This window comes from Chlamydotis macqueenii, chromosome 26 (assembly GCF_036417535.1).
Source record: "Chlamydotis macqueenii isolate bChlMac1 chromosome 26, bChlMac1.mat, whole genome shotgun sequence".
NCBI classification, from domain to species: Eukaryota; Metazoa; Chordata; class Aves; order Otidiformes; family Otididae; genus Chlamydotis; species Chlamydotis macqueenii.
In genome coordinates, this window is record NC_141581.1 from 1600724 (window position 1) to 1616212 (window position 15489).

Sequence of the window (15489 nt, forward strand, 5' to 3'; positions counted from 1 at the left end):
CCCTTCCCGTTCTCACAAACCGGCCTTTCCTCTAAAGCAGAGACCCAAGCCTCCGCGGTCCCCAGGACACCCCGCTTTGTGCAGGATAATTGGCCTGGAGCGACAGGCTGCCGCTGCTGCCGGGCCTGGAGCACCGTCGGTGTTACGCTGTGCGTAGCAGGGAGCCGCAGCTCTCCTCGAGGACAGGCTGATCCGCAGCGGCCTGGTCCCTCACCAGCTCGCGCTGCGCGGCCACCCAGCTCCTGCGAGATCTGCTCAGCGCAGCGCAACGGCGCGCTGGCCAGTGCGTCCCCACCGACGGCCATCTCCTTGCCAGGCAGCGTGAGGTGGAAAATGGTACAGGGGGGGCAGGAGGAGGCTGAAAAGCAGATTAATGAAGAAGCTGCCTTGCTGTGATCTCAGGAACTGAACTGTTAAAGTGATTTATTCTTCATGGGATAATTCCAGTCCCCCTGTCTGTGTTACCCGTCCCCTGCTCTGCGTTCAGCCCTTGGAGGTGCACGCACGCGCCTTCGGGAGCAGACGTGAGGTCCTTGATTCGGCTTGTTCAGCGAGGAAATGTCCTGTCTGCCCCTTCTCTTTTCTGCACCTTTGCCTCACAGTTTCTATAACACAAAGATGTTCTGGTTTTATTCATTCAGACTTTCCTGACCCTTGTATAGCTCAGGGATCTCACCAATTAATTAGTTGTTACCCCACTAATTTTGATCAAGAGCTTACAACTTGCTTTTGTATCGTGTTATCAAATACCCATTTCTGCTGCCTTGTGTGCTGGCAGTTTTCTGCTGCGTTTTTTAAAGCCGTGTTATGCTTCATGTGAACGGATTTGGGAAACCCCTGTAGCCACAGCCGTGTGGAATTCAGAGCTGGCCGTCCCTGCTGGCATCTGGTCCGTGCGTGCAGGAATGAGTCGACGCCTCTACAGCAACGATTCTTTTTAATATCTTTCTTACATTAATAATAACTGAGCAATAAATAGGGACGTATTTTATTTAAAACACTGCATCCTTTTGTCTTTCATGCCGTTTACTCAGCACATCGCTCAGTCACACCCCCCTCTTGCTGGCCAAGCTGATTCCATGCGTTTCAGCCTCCCTTTTTTTTTTTTTTTTTTTGTACTCACAAATGTGATTATCTGGACGCCTGCCTATGCCTGCTCAGCCCTCCTCGCCTTTCGGATGCTTCCTTCGGGCCATAAACATTAGAGGGAGCTAAAGACTGCTGCGTGCACCCGAGTGGGCGACAGGACACGATCTGACTGGAAATCAGAAGGTTTCTGGCAGGGGTGGCCTGGAGCTTCGTCCCAGGGCAGGTGGGCACCGGCTGGTTGGTCCCGCAGCCCTTCGGCTCCGGCAGGGTCACCGAGAGGCCCCTGCGCTGCCTGGGACACGCAGGAACGTCCAGCCCAGCCCATGCTGGTGGGGATGGAGGTGGTGGAGGCTGAAGCCTCTCCACCATAGCGTTCCCTGCTCCCAAATCCCACCAAATCCACATCTGGGCCATCCTTGAGAAGCAGCGATGTCTCCCAGGGCTTGGTGTGCCTGCCAGGGAGCACGTGTGCGTCTCCGTCACGCAGGGTGGGGATTTGACACCCACCAGAGCCATACAGCGCGGCCGAGCCTTCCCGGTTTGATGCTGATCTCCCTGGCATCGCCACCCTTCCCTGCGCCTTACTCGCTGTACCGGCCCTGCCGTGGCTCGTTAGACGGATCCCATTTATCCGGCACGTGATGAGAACGAAGAAGGATGATTCATGTTGTGGCAGGAGCTGGACGCTCAACTCAGGGCCAGCCTAAAGAAACCCAGCTACAGAAACTGGAAAAATAGGAACGGATAATACGGATAGCGCAGAAATCGGCGAGGGACGCTGTCGCCTGGGCTCTGTGGGATGGGGCGAGGTGTTCGCTACAGCGGCCCCGGAGCGGGCAGCAGCGCTCGGCCATGTATTAGACAAAAGAAATACAGGCGAAGAATAGAATTTAACAGCCCCCAAAATAAAGCTGAGAACAAACGCGCCTAAGAACGGCACGCTGCTGTTATTTCTGGATCTGCGAGCCGACAGATTTCTTCACGAGTGAGGCGCTCGGCAAACGGCAGGGCTATTTTAGGTGGGGTAATGGCGAGGCGATAAAAAGCCTAACGGCGGCAGTAACGCCGGGCGGGGGAATCGGCGTGGTTCGGGTGGCCGTAGGTGAAGGCCGAGCAAATATAGGGCTGGAAATAAATGGTCTCGGTTGCACAAGGGCAAGCTGCGAGCAGCTGGAACGAAACCGGTGGGACCGGAGTGCTCAGAGTTTGGTGGCAGAGGACTTGCTTTACCTTGTAGAAGCAAAAAATAAAATAAAATAAAATAAAATAAAATTACATTTGGAATATGTACTCCAAGGAAATGGAATGCGGCGGTCACTCTTACCTGGCCAAGCAGCTCGTCTCAAAGGCGTTACGTTAAGACGAAACGAAGCTCTGAGGAGAACGGCACGGCAAAGACAGAGACATCTCGGGTGTCAGTCTTTATTTAAACCTTCAGCCGGGTGGGAAGGTGAATCACAAGGCCCGCAACCCACGCGCTGTGGTCTGCCGGGGCGTGCGTCACTCCCTGAGGGAGAGCCTACGCACCGGCCACAAAATAACATCCAAATGGCTAATTCTACCAAAAACAATACCCCACCAAAAAAACAAACCCTGAATTGGTTTGGTTTGATTGCCTGGACAGGAGCAAAATGCACAGTGCTTCTTTCCTTCTCTGCCCCATCCCGTAAAACATTTCCAAAGCACACAAAGGAAAATGAAACCTTTTTTTGATCCAAACCAGCCCTTCGTGCTTTTCTCTCCACATGCCGGCGCGGTTTTGGGGCTCACTGGCTGCTGAGACCGGGCTGGGGGAATGCCCGTTCCTCACTTTTCCGAGAGATAGATGGAAACGTTCACCGTCTGGGGTGTCTCCGGCCACCAGCATAGCCAGGCTCAGACCCAAAAACGCTTTGTCTGCCCACGTATCCTCGTGCGCCCTGTGCCAAAGCCAACCCCACCGCCTGCCCACGCGCCGTGGCCGCTCGCCTCCGATCCTGACCCGACGGCTCGATTAAATCCCGAAAACCGCCGCATCGCCTGACCCCGCTGCGTCACCTGGGCCACCCCAGCAGCTCCGCGGCGGCCCCTTCGCTCTCGTGGTGGCATCGCTGCTGCGCCTGCTACGGGGCTTTTCTCCCGTGCGAATCACCGCAGACTTATTTATAGCGGCCTTATCCCAGCAGGAACACCTATTTCGGGCCGATGCTCCGGCGCCGGAGCAGCGCAGGTTATTTTAACCCGGCATTGGGTTATTTTCAGAGCTGCCCTTCTCCGCACGTGCTCTGAGATGGTTTCCAGCTACCAGGTGCTTTTTGTGGGTGGTGAAGCCGGGGGGATGGGAAAGAGGGACCAGGTGAAGAAATTTTAGAGATTAAAACCTAAAGCAGCCTCTGCAGCTAAGCTGTCTTTGACATGACCTGCTGGGATCCACTCAGCATCTTGGAGGACAGACGGTCTGCAGGACAGGCCATGAGGAAGGGCAGGAGAGGAGGAGACAACGTGGAAGGCGGGAAGGAGAAGAGGACACATGAGGAGAGCCAAGAGCTGGCTGCTAAAATATTCAGGGTCGCGATACGCCCTGTGGTCCCAGGCGCAGGAGGAAGCAAGAGCTTTGCTCAGCAGAGGTAGGACAGTGCAGCGGGACGGGACACGCTCCTTCTCCTCTTCTCCAGCCCCAGGAACCTCAGGCCATCCTGGAGCAGCCTGCGATGGGAGACCCCTGGATCCACCCTGTCTGGATCGGGATGCTGCGGGAAGCAGCTGCACCATTTTCCGAGCAGCGAGTGTGGATTTCTCGGCAGGCGAGTTACGGCGGGGCTTTGTCTGCTCAGAGCTGCCCTGGCCATCCCCAAACCTGGGGGTGCCCCGTACGGGGGTCTGCAGGGACAGAGCAGCTGGCAGAGCTGCACCGTGACCCTCCTGAGCAGCTGCCAGTCCCCGTTCCTGGCACCCCAACCCATCACCCCGCGGCTCCGGCCCTTGCGGACCAGCAGCGGGCTGGGAAGGAGCTGGTGGAGACTGGGAAGGACACCAGTGCCCAAATCCCACCCCCTCGCCCCGGCAGCAATCCACAGCCACAGGCCGACCGCGTAGGTCTCAATGCATTTTTATTAAATTCTTACAAAACAGAATACAAAATTCTGGCATCAACAATTGTTATAAAGGAAAACTTCAATTCAGCTGTATCAGGTCACCTGGTACATACAGTAAAGTGCTTGTTTTTGTGATTTTTTTTTTCCTTTTTTGTTTTTTTTTTTGTTTGTTTGGGTTTTGTTTTGTTTTTTTTTTTTTCATTTTTATTTGCCAGCCAGCCACCGCGCGGGGGCCGCCGCAGTACAAACCAACAGTGCGTTAACAGGACTCCTGTGGAACCAGCTTTGGCAGTCTTCATCAGTTGTAGAGCGGAGAAAGGCTCTCCTGGTTTGATTTTTAAAAAAGTTAGCTTCACAGTAAACGTTTCTAACCAGTTCTAAGTCGAGTTAGTCGGCTGAAGGAAGGGTGGGGGGGAAGGAGAGGAAGCCAAAACACTTAAAATTTCCAGCTTAAAAAAAAAAAATAATAATAATCTTTTTGAAGTTGGTTTCCAAGACAGATGCTCTGAGGGTGAAAGAGGAAGAAGGGCAGCAGCGAGAGGGGCTGGCTGGTGCTGGACCACGGGCAGGGAGCATCTGTCTGGGAAGCACCCCGGGAGAGGCGAGGGAATTCCGCCCCGGCACAAGCATCGCCCCGCCGCCGAGGCGCCCACGGTCCCAACACCGCCGCACGTCGGGGCTAGAAGAGGCATTTCGGAGCCAAAGCTCCGGCTCGAGGCGTGCAAGGACCCTCTACAACGCACGGACCCCGCCACGCGCGGGGGAGCTGCCGGGCGCTCGCCATCCCGAGCGCCACGCCGGGGTCCACAGCCAAACCGACCCCCCCCCCCGAGCCAAAACCCCCGAGCTGGGCTGCCCCCCGCCACGTCCATCCCCTCCAGCACCCACCGCCATCCCCAGCCGAGGATGCCCACGCGTCGGCGGGAGAGCGCGTGTTTTATATAAAAAGAGCCAGGTCTTACACGTGGGAAGAGGGCGGGGGGGGGGAAACATCAGTTTGTCAACAAAAGCACAGGGGGTAAAAAAAAATTTCAGAGACATTCCCCCGCCATCCCCTTCCCACGATTAATTTAAAAAAGAAAAAAAAAAGAAAAAAAAAAGGCTGCGGCGCGCAGCATTAACAACAGCGTTCACAATACCAGCTCAAGGCATCGCGTACTGTACATCATTCAAGTATTTCTTAATATAAGACAACAAGGAATTACCTACAACTGATAAAACAAAATAAGCTATAAAAAGTAACAATGTACAATCAGGATGGATTTTTTTTCTTTTTTCCTTTAAAGGAGGCGTCGCGGTGCCTGCGTGGGGTGGGGGAGGTCTCCCCTCGCTGCCGCCCCGCTCCTCCCCACCGTGGTGGGAGCGGGGGCACCCGGGGGAGAGGGCAGATCGCAAGCGTGAGGCGGTTTTGGGGGGGAGCCGCCCTCCCCGACCCACATGGGTCAGAAGGGCCGGGAAGGGCGAGGAAGAAAAACAGTCCCTGCCCCAAATTCCCTCAACAGCCGCGATCGGCGTCTCCCAAGGTAACTCACACACACCTCCCTGAAACAAAACCAACAAATATTGCATAGTATTGCTGTCAGCAGTCTCAAAACAAAAAGGAGACCTTTTTTTTTTCCCCTCTCCCAGGACAGTGACTGTCCTCAGCTGGAGACCCCCGGAAGTCTCCTCCCCGGCTCCCGAAGCTTTCCCCCGCGCACGCGACGGGCCGAGGTGGCTCGTTCCGAACCCAGAGCTCGGAGCGTCGAGTTGGAAGGGAGAGGAGATCGCTAACGAAGGGGGGACCCTCCCTCCCGGCGGGCCGCGGGGACGGCGGCGGGCGCAGCGCTGTGGCACGACGCGCAGCAAGGAGCGGGGATTCGCCGCTCCGGTTTGGGGCAGGGGGTGTTCCGAGGGCACAGGTGCCGCTTGCTGGGACGGATCCAGCCCCGCACGGCAGAAACCCGCCAAGGGCCTCGTCCCAACACAGCATCCCAAGTTTTTCCCCAGAGCAAGCTCCGAGGAAATGGCAACACCGTGCAGGCACACGCATGAACACACCTGAGCATGGATGCACACGCATGAACACGTACATCCAGCTCTCCCCGGCCGCCCGTCAGACCACGCTGCTGCTGCCCTGACCCCAAACCTTCGCCCCGCACCCCAGCCCTCCCGCTGTGCCGCTCGCCCGCTGGCGCTCCCCGCCACCCCGGGGCCAGCCCGAAGCCACGCCGGGGCGCAGCGACTTGCATCGAGGCGCAGCGCCCTGCGACGGGGGGGGGGGGGTCCTTCACTTCCCACAGACACCCCACTCTTCCCAACACGGGCACTATGTTTTTTCGCCTGCTCTCACCCCACCTCGCAGCTCCGCGAGGGCACAGCCACCAGTAAGGCACCCCCCTACAAAAACAGGGGTGCAAGACCCGACCCGGCGCAAGAGCATGGCTCCAGATGCCTCAGCGTCGCCCTGGTCCTGACCTTACTGCGGGGAGCCGCCGGCCGGAGCACGCGAGGGAAGGAAGACATTTCTCCGTGCCCTGCAGAGAAGCACAGCTAGCAGGTTAAAACCAACAGGAATTAGGAAAAAAAAAAAAAAAAGAAATAAAGAAGAGGAAAAATTTATTAAGAAAAAAAGGAAAAAAGAAAAGGAAAAATGTATTAAAAAAAGAAAAAAGGAAAAAAGGAAAAATTTATTAAAAAAGAAAAAAGGAAAACTGAAAAGGAAAAATTTAAAAAGAAAAGGAAAAAAGGAAAAATTAAAAAGGAAAATAGAAAAGGCAAAAAGAAAAGGAAAAACTAAAAAAAAGGAAAAAGAAAAAATAAAAAAAGGGGTGAATAGCTTATTGTGGAAGCAGGCTGCCGAGCCGAGAGGGCGGCTCGGTGGGATCAGGCGCTGCTCCCTCGCTGGCACCGACTCTCCCGGGGCCAAGCAATTCCCTGCCCAACGCCCACCGCGTCCCCCCGAGCGCAGCCGGGACGCCCCGCACACGGGCCGGAGGGGTCTGCGCCCCCGTTCCGTGCGATCGGAGAGAGACCTGCAGCTCCCAGGGGAGGGACGAGGGGAAAACGCGACTGCCACTGCTGAAAGCGCGGCCGCGTCCTTCTGTTCACAGCACGAAACGGAGCTGACATCGCCCCAGCGGGCGCGGGTACAACGAGTCCTTTGGCGTCAGGGACGGAGGGGGGAAAATGTCAAGAGGAGAAACCAAGAGCTGGGAAAACAAAAGTCTGTGTGTCTCAGATGTCCTTGAGTGTGCCCTGGGTGAAGCAACCTCACGCTTGATTTAATACCTTAAAAAAAAAAAAAAATCCTAACCAAACCCTCCCACCCCAGACCTACAAGATCAGCAAAACCTTGGAAACCAGCCACAGGGACGAGTCCTGATCTTGTCGCCAGCCAGAAACGGGGGGGAGAGAGAAAGAAAGAAAGGAGGAGGAGGATGGGGGACGCGGGGCGCGGAGGGTCCGGCGGCCGCCACCGCTCAGGCCTGGTCGGCCACCAGGACCAGCGGGGCCACCAGGTGCTGCCCGGCGGCCACCGCCTTGGCCAGGCTGCTCCTCTGCCGCCGCTTGGCCAGCTTGGACTCGGAGGGGGGAGAGAGCTGCATGGCCCGTGAGGTAGCTTTGATGATGATGGGTCGTGCTTCCTCCTCCGCCTCCTCCTCCTCGTCCTCATCGCGCCGCGTCAGCTGGCGGTTGACGGCGATGGCCTCGGCGGCGAAGGAGGTGAGCTCTTTGGCACTGCTGTTCCTGCAGGGCAGGGCAGGGGCTCAGGGTGGGACGTGGGGGGGCTGCAGGTGGATTGGGGTCAAATACTGGGGTGTCATCCTCCCCCCTCTGCCCCAAATATTGGGGTGTCATCCTCCCCCCTCTGCCCCTTGCCTGTACGCCACACCGAACCAGTCAGGCACTGAAACCACGGCTCGAACCCAAATCATGTGAAACGTGGGGGGGTGGGGGGGAGGAAGAGGAGCCAGGATTTGGGGAGGGGGGCTGCGTGTGCATCCCCCCCACGCTCACCTCTGTAGGATGATGGGGGTCGGCAGGGTGTTATCCGGGGCGCACTGCAACGAAACACGGCCGGGTCAGACCTGGGCACCCCGTAAGTGTCCCACACCCCAGCCTTTGGTGGGCATGGACGGCGGGGAGGGGGGGATGACAGCACTCACCCCCTGCACCCATGGGTGCTCCAGGACCTGGGCCGCGCTGAGCCGCTTCTTGGCGTCTCGCACCAGCAGCTTGGAGATGAGATCTTTGGCTCCGAAGGAGATGTGCGCCCAGTCCTTGTCTGGAAACTCGTACTTCCCCTCCTGGATGCTCTCAAACAGCATGTTCTGGGGGCGGCGGGAGGAATAAAAAAAAAATAAATAAAATAAATCAAAAACAGGGCTGAGCTGGCAGCGGCCGAACCGGCGTGGGGTGGGGCGCTGGCGCGTTGCCCCCGCGCACCTGGCAGGTGTGGCAGGCCTCGCCGCGGTCCCAGCCGCAGTCGGAGCCGCAGTGGCCCACGAAGGGGGGGTAGCCGCTCAGCATGATGTACAGGATGACGCCCAGGCTCCACAGGTCGCAGCGCTTGTCGTAGATGGAGGCCTCCTCGTTGAAGGCTTCCACCACCTCCGGGGCCATGTACTCGGCCGAGCCGCACTGCGGGGAGAGGCGGGGGTGAGCGCGGGGGTCCCGAGAGATGGGGGACTCGTGGTGGGGCCTGCTGGGAATACGGGGCTGCACGCCCCGAAATGAGGGCGCAGACGTGGCTGCTTCCACGGGAGATCACCCCGCCATGGGTTTCCTACCTGGCTCCCCAAAAATAAAATAAAAAAAGCCTAAAGGTGTGCAACACCACAGCGGAGGCCGGACCCACGCCCTGCGGTGCCACCGCCGCCACTCAACCGGCTCAGCGGGCCAGCGTCTGTCCCATGGCCCAGGCAAAAAAAAAAAAAAATATAAGAAAAAAAGAAAAAACAAGGGCGAGCCTGGCCCGCCGGACGCCAGCAGAGCCGCTGGATCCGGTGCCGCAGGAGTTAACGCGAGGCAGGGCCAGAGCCCTGCTCCCAGTTCTCCCAGGACTCTGGGGTTTTCCATCACACGTGACCTGCAGCCCGCACCAGGCCTCGTGACCAAGGGAGGAAAAAAAAAATAAAAAAATTAAAAAAAAAAAAGCTGCAGCCAGCAGATAATCACCCTGTAACGAGAGGCCTCCTAACGAGAGGCCTTGCCAGCCCTAGCAGCTGATGCCATCGCAAGAGGAAACAAAAAAAAAAAAAAAACAACAACCCATAAAAAAAAAAAAAACACAACGAAAAAACCCACAAAACCCCAACCCCCAGCGCCCTGCAGCGAGGCTTTAACCCTGCAGGGACCAAGGCGGCCGCCCCCTCCGCCCCCGTTGCTGAGAACGGGGAAACTCGGGACACCTCAGGAAGGCAGGCGGGAGGAGGGTGAACGTGGAGGGAGGAGGGGGACAAGGTGTTCCCCACATCAGCACGTGAGCACCCCAAAAACACCGGGGGCGCAGAGCAACACCCTGCATGGGGCCGGGGGTGGGGGGAGAGGCGATAAGGGGAGCGGGGTGGGCTCAGCAACGTCCCCCCCCTCGGAGAGCAGGACGGCAACATGGGGGTCACCCCTCAAGCTTTCGGGGTGCCCACCCCGCAGGATCCGCGTTGCACCCCAGCTGCGCCCCGCAGCGATGCGGGGTTTGGGGGGGAATGGCGGTGGCCCCCCCAGCCTCTCGCGTGACCCACTTCTCCCCGCGAGCGCGGGCCTGCGCAGCCGCCTGCGCGGGGCTGGCTGTTGCTAAGGCTCGCGGCAGCCCGGGCTGCGCGCCAGCCCCCCCGGCCGGACCCCCCCCCCGGCGCGTTATGTAACCGCATCGCGCCCGCCGCCGCGGGGACGGGGGGGCCGCGCGGCGTCAGCGCGGGGAGCGATGAACGGGGCGGGAGGGGGGCTGACCGCACGCAGCCCCGTCCCCACAGCCTGGGGGTGCAGCTGGGGGGGGGGCGGGCAGGGCCAGCTTACGGGGGTGAGCAGCTCCGGGGTGGAAATCGGGGAGCAGTCGCCGTTGAGTTTGATGCCGCTCCCCAGGTCGAAGTCGCAGATCTTCACCGGGGAGACCTGGGAGGGGGGAGAGGGAGCGGCCGGTGACCCCCCCACCACCACAGCCCCGCTTTTGCGCCCCTGCTTCTCCTCCTCCGCACCCCATGGGGACACCCGGGCCCCCCGGCAGCATCACCCCCCCACCCCCAGCTGCTCCCCACTCACCTGGTCCGGGCTCTCGCACAGAATATTTTCTGGTTTTAGATCCCTGTGTGCGATTCCTGGGGGTGGAAATAAAAATAAAAAAAATAAAAATATTATGAAGGCAAAAATCCCCCCCGCCGTGGTGAATGGTTTAGGGGTGGCACAAGGACCCCTCCCTCCCCACCCCAAATCACTGCCTGCGTCCTGGCAAAGGGAAGGGAAAAAAAAAAAAAAAAAAAAATGCTGCTGGCCCTGAGGCCCGGCCAAACCGGAGGAACGGGCTCCGCACCCCAAAAAGCCTCGTGACGCGGCCGGGCCGGATCCCGCGTGCCCGAGGCAGGGGGGTGCTGGGGGGCACGGCAGCCCGCGCCCCGGGCCAGCCCGGCTCTCACCTTTATTGTGCAAAAAGTGCAGGGCGCTGGCGATATCCCGCACCACCACGCTGGCCTCCAGCTCGTTGAAGTGGCGTCGCCGGTGGATGTGGGTCAGGATGGAGCCTGCGGCCGCGCGAGAGCGGAGTTGGGGGGGGGTGGGGGGCTCCCACCGCCCCAAATCCCCCCGCCGTGCCACCGCGCTCACCTCCTCTCATCTTCTCGAACACCAGGTAAAACCTCTCCTCCTCCTCAAAGAACTCGATCAGCTCCAGGACGTTTCTGCGGGGACAGCAGCGTCAGCCCAGCAGCCCCCCAAAAACCTCCCGGGGCTCCCCCCTCCTCACGGCCCCCCCAACACGCGTCTGGCAGGGGGAACGTAGGAAAGAAAAATTGGGTTTCCAGCGATTGAAACCACACGGTGGGGCCCCCCGGTTGCGTTCCAGGGGGGAGAGGGGCTTTCGGCCCCCGGCTCCGCTCCCTAATTGCTCGCAGACCCTCCTGGCTCGCTCGCCCCTCTCCAGAAACGGCGCGGGGCGGCAAACGCCGTCACGCCGGCTCGGTTCGCCCCTCGGCGCCGCTCCAACTCGGCCGCCCCGGCCCCCGTTGTCACGGCAAACCGCTGAACGGCGCCTCGACATGCTCCCGGCGCGGCCGAGAGGAGGGAAGGCTGCAGGAGGGCTCCCCGGTTGCAGCCCATGGGCGTCACGAGCGTCAGCCCGGTCTCAGCCTCCCCGCAGCGGGGGGACGGTGGCTGCCCCGCGGTACCTGTGTCCCTGGCACTGATACAGCATCTCCACCTCCCGGAAGACCCTGCTGCGGATGTGTCCCAGGCGCTTCTCGATGATCTGAAACGCAAGGAGGGGGAGACTCAGCACCACTGCCGCAGCGGGGGGGCCGGCAGCCTCTGCCCCCCCGCCCAGCCGTACCGGGGGCCGGAGGGGGGCCCGAAGGGGTTAAGGCAGCAGAACAGGCTGTTCCCGGCAGCGCTGCCAAGCCGCTCCCTCCCCGGGGCTTCGGCCAAGGCGAGGCCCACGTGATGCCGCCGAGCCCCGGTGGCAATGGGCTCTTCGCCCCGCTGGCGCTGGCACCACGGGGGCCTGGCGGACGTGCCACGGGGTGGGCAGGGGGTCCCGACCCACGGCCCCGCGCAGGGAGAGCGGGGTGCTCCCGACCGCCGTGCAGCCCTCCCTGCTGCCTCAGTTTCCCCACGAGCAAGCAAAAGCCCGCCCGGGGCGACAGGGGGGAACCAAATCCCCCTTTTGCTTTCGGCTGCATTTTGGCACGGGGCCCGTCCCAGCCCCCTCGCACCGCGGCTGCGAGCCACAGGACCACCATCCCCGACCCTGAACGCGGCCGGCTCACCCCGACCCCCTCCAGCACCCACATGCTGGCAGGGGCACGGAGACCTCCACAGGGCGAGCGGGAGGCAGCCACGCTGCGGGCACCACACGCCCGCGTGCCCCGAGTCCCCAGACGCGTCACAGCGTTAATTTAATCTCCCGTCCGCCATAATTGACAGGGAGGGGAGCGTGGCTGGGCGGGTGGCCGAGGCCGCACAGCCGGGCGGTGGCAGAGGACGGGGTCCCACCCCCGCTGTGCTCCGGCCCCTCTCCTTCCCACCCCAGCCCACAAAACCATCGGCCGGCACCGGCCGGCTACGGGAGAGCCCGAAACGCGGAGGGCAGAAAGGGAAACTGAGGCAGGGAGCGGGAGGGAGCCCGGGCTGCGGCGCCACGCGGCGGAGCGTTACCTTCACCGCGTACTCCTTGTTGGTGATGAGGTTAACGCAGGACTGGACTCTGGCGTGGGCGCCTTCTCCCAGCACCTCCTCCTGCAGCTGGTAAACATCTGGCAGGGAGAGGTGACCTGAGCCCCGGCCCTGCCGCAGCACGGGAGCCCGGGGACGCCGGGGGGACCCCCCCCCAGGCCCTAGGGGACCCCCAGGGCCGGCGGGCAGCCCCGCTCACCTTCGAACCTCCCCGAGAAGCTGTCGGTGGCTCTGCAGCGCTTCTTCTTCTTGTTCCTTTTCTTGGCGTCGGGGATGTCGATGGGCTGGCTGGAAGGCATGTCTGCGCCCGAGCAAAGCCACCGGTGTGAGCGGCCCCCCGCGCCCCCCGCACCGCCACCCCCCAGAGCCATCGGGGCAGCGCAAAGGGGGTCCAGGACGGGAGGAGCCCCCCCGGGACGGGGCCCACGGCTCACCGGGACGGGGCGGGCACTCGAAGTTGAAGACGGATTCCAGGTGGGTGGACTGGTCGAACTCCAGGTCGAAGGGGTTTTGTCCCTGCGGGGGCCGAGAACCAGAGTGAGACGGAAGGCCCCGGAACAGCCGCCACCGGCTGCCCGCACTGAGCCCGGCCCGGACATGGAGCCCGGCAGCGTTCTGCTCACCTGCCCCGCCGGTGCGGGACACCGGAGCCCCAGGCAGAGCCATGGGAGGACGAGGAAGAGGAGGAAGGGTTTGCCCACATCTCCTGACGGGAACAGGGCTGCGGGGTCAGGCCTCCACGCCAGCGGCCCCAGGCCAGCACGCAGGGGACGATGAGAGGGGCTGGGGGCACCCGCACCCACCCAACCCCAAATCTCCACCCAGACCTGAGCCACAGCGAGGGGGGAGGAAGGAAAACCCCAGTGCAAGGTGAGGGAGGTCCAGGGCCCGCTCAGCCCCACTCCAGGCTGCGGGACGCCTGCGACCCGGCGGGATCGGGCCAGGATGGATCCCCTACCCCAAATCCCAGCAGCTCCAGCCCCAGCACCCCAAACGGGACACTGAGACCCCCCGCCCCCCGCAGCAACCCCATGGCGGGACGGGGCAGCGTTGGGGCGCCCGGCCGGGGAGGCGAAAGGGCCCCATCCTCGGCGGGGTTACGAAATCTGTTTGGGTGGAGGTGGCGGCTCTCGGCAGCGTTCCCAAACCCGCCCCGGTGCCCCGGTGCCCGGGCCGCTTGCCAGCCCCCAGCGCGTCACAGGAACAAGCGAACCCCGGCCGCCGCCGCCAGAAAGAGCCAGAAAGCGCCTGTTTACTGCTGGGACGGCTCTGGGGGGGCCGGGGTGGTCCCCAGTGTGGTGCAGGGGTGTGCACCCCCCCGCCAGATCCCCAGGGCCGAAACGCTCCTGCCCAGCGTTTCGCCACCTTTCCCCCAATAACAATTAAAAAATAATAATAATAATAATCGGAATTTGCAGAGTGTAGCATCGCCCTGCGGTTGCCAGCCCCCCCCAAGTGCCGGCCACGGCCCCCGCGAGAGGGTGGTCGCCCCGCTGGGACGAGCAGGGCAGGATAAGGCCTCTTGGGTGGGGGTGGGGGACACATGGGGGGGGCACATGGGGGGCCAGGGCCCTGCCAGCTGCCGCAGCACCGCCACACAAAAGCTCTGGGGATGAGGGGTGCGGGGCGGACGCTGCGCACCGGCTGCGTTCAGCACATCCGAGGGGGCCCCCCTGTCCCCGGGCACCCAAGGGTGGGGGGGGTGGGGAGGGAGCCAAACTCCAGCCAAAAAGTCCTAAAAGCGAGATGAGGGGTCAGGGGGAAGCAGGGTTCCGGTGCCCCCCCCAGCATCCCCCGGAGCCGAACCAGACAAAGACCCCACGAAGCCGCTCAGTGGGCCGCGGGCCGGGGCGGGATGCGGGTCCCCTCCCGCACACCCCGAGCGGGACAGCGGCTGGGACGGGACACGGGGGTGACGGGGCCCTGGCCACCCCTTGGGTGCAGCCACAGCCCCGTGCTGCCAGGATCGGGCCCTCGCACAACAGGGTCCCCCGCAGCCCCCCTGCACCCCTCTCGCAGATCAGAGGGGGGAATGGGTGCAGCCCGCCCCCCAACCCCACGGGGGACCCCCGTGGGAGCCGCAGGGCAAGGCCTTTGCTGCAGCATCCCACCACCCACCCGGGGCCGGGGGGGGCTGCAGACCCGACCCCCAGGAGCACCCCGACCCCCGGGGCGGGAGGACAGGGGGGTGCTGCTGTCCGGTTTGGGGGGGGGCAGCACCCCCAGCACTTCCCTCCTTCAGGGGGTGTGGCGGGGGGGCAGGAGGCGGCTCGATTCCCGCCCCCCCCCATTCCCCACGCAGGGGATGCGGCGCAGGGCGCTGCGGAGCGCAGGATCCGGTCGCCGCGAGCCCACAACCGGCCCCTTCCCGCACCCCAACCCCGCACCCTCGCCCCACCCCGCAGCACCCCCTTACCTTGAAGGAGCGGTGGAAACCCGGGATCTCGGATTTCTTCTGCACCATCTTGCTGCGGGGGGGGGCGGCGGGGGGCGGCGTTGCTGGGAGAAATGGGGAGGGGGCGTAAAAAAAACCCAAAACAAACAAAACGGGGGGGTGGGGGGGGGGGCGGAGGGACGGGCAGAGCCGGAGGGGAGTCCGGGGGGTGGCCGAGACCTGCGGGGAGAGCAGCGGGGGGGTGCGGGGGGGGTAGTCAGCCGGCTGCGGCCCCGCACGGAGCCCCCGGGCCCCCCCCGGCCCGGCGGCGCTCACCGGCGCGGCCCCGCAGAGCCGCCGCTGCCGATGGTACCGCAGCCCCGCACCGCCCGCTCCGCTCCGCTCCGCGCCGCCGGGAGGGGACGCGCCCGCCCCCGCCCCCGCCGCCTTTATAGCGGCCGTGCCGGCCCGCCCCGCACCGCCCCGCGCCACCCCGCACCGCCCCCGGCACCCCGCACCGCCCCGCACCGCCCCCGGCACCCCCCCGGGCACAGAAACACCCCCCGGGCACCCACGGGGGACACAAATACC

General features: G+C 62.5%; 1 protein-coding gene and 1 long non-coding RNA gene across 3 annotated transcripts; both read right to left on the reverse strand.

Moving 5' to 3' along the window:
- Positions 1 to 398: 398 nt before the first annotated feature.
- On the reverse strand, positions 399 to 6791 carry LOC147597505 (uncharacterized). The gene is made up of 2 exons (XR_015261163.1): positions 2414 to 6791; positions 399 to 2214 (listed from the first exon to the last, which is right to left on the reverse strand). It is a non-coding gene; the product is annotated as an uncharacterized LOC147597505 (long non-coding RNA).
- Positions 6792 to 7386: 595 nt separating this feature from the next.
- On the reverse strand, positions 7387 to 15286 carry MKNK2 (MAPK interacting serine/threonine kinase 2). 2 transcript variants are annotated; one of them, XM_086767476.1, is made up of 14 exons: positions 15235 to 15286; positions 14941 to 15138; positions 12959 to 13040; positions 12724 to 12825; positions 12507 to 12604; positions 11522 to 11601; positions 10962 to 11035; positions 10775 to 10879; positions 10404 to 10459; positions 10161 to 10256; positions 8592 to 8786; positions 8312 to 8476; positions 8163 to 8206; positions 7387 to 7892 (listed from the first exon to the last, which is right to left on the reverse strand). In XM_086767476.1, exons 2-14 carry the CDS (start codon positions 14986 to 14988, stop codon positions 7625 to 7627), a joined length of 1413 nt encoding a protein of 470 aa, XP_086623602.1. In that variant the 5' UTR covers positions 14989 to 15138; positions 15235 to 15286; the 3' UTR covers positions 7387 to 7624. The 2 variants fall into 2 exon arrangements, with proteins under 2 accessions (XP_086623602.1, XP_086623603.1); XM_086767477.1 differs by having other exon boundaries at positions 14941 to 15023; positions 15235 to 15252.
- Positions 15287 to 15489: the final 203 nt, after the last annotated feature.

What these genes read in the sequence shown, in the direction of transcription:
- MKNK2 (XM_086767476.1), bottom strand. Translation starts at nt 14,988, where the DNA reads ATGGTGCAGAAGAAATCCGAGATCCCGGGTTTCCACCGCTCCTTCAAG. An exon ending in TATCAGTGCCAGGGACACAG is followed by an intron (nt 11,036 to 11,521) that starts GTACCGCGGGGC and finishes CTGTCCCCGCAG; the next exon opens with AAACGTCCTGGAGCTGATCG. An exon ending in AGCACCCATGGGTGCAGGGG is followed by an intron (nt 8,207 to 8,311) that starts GTGAGTGCTGTC and finishes GTTTCGTTGCAG; the next exon opens with TGCGCCCCGGATAACACCCT.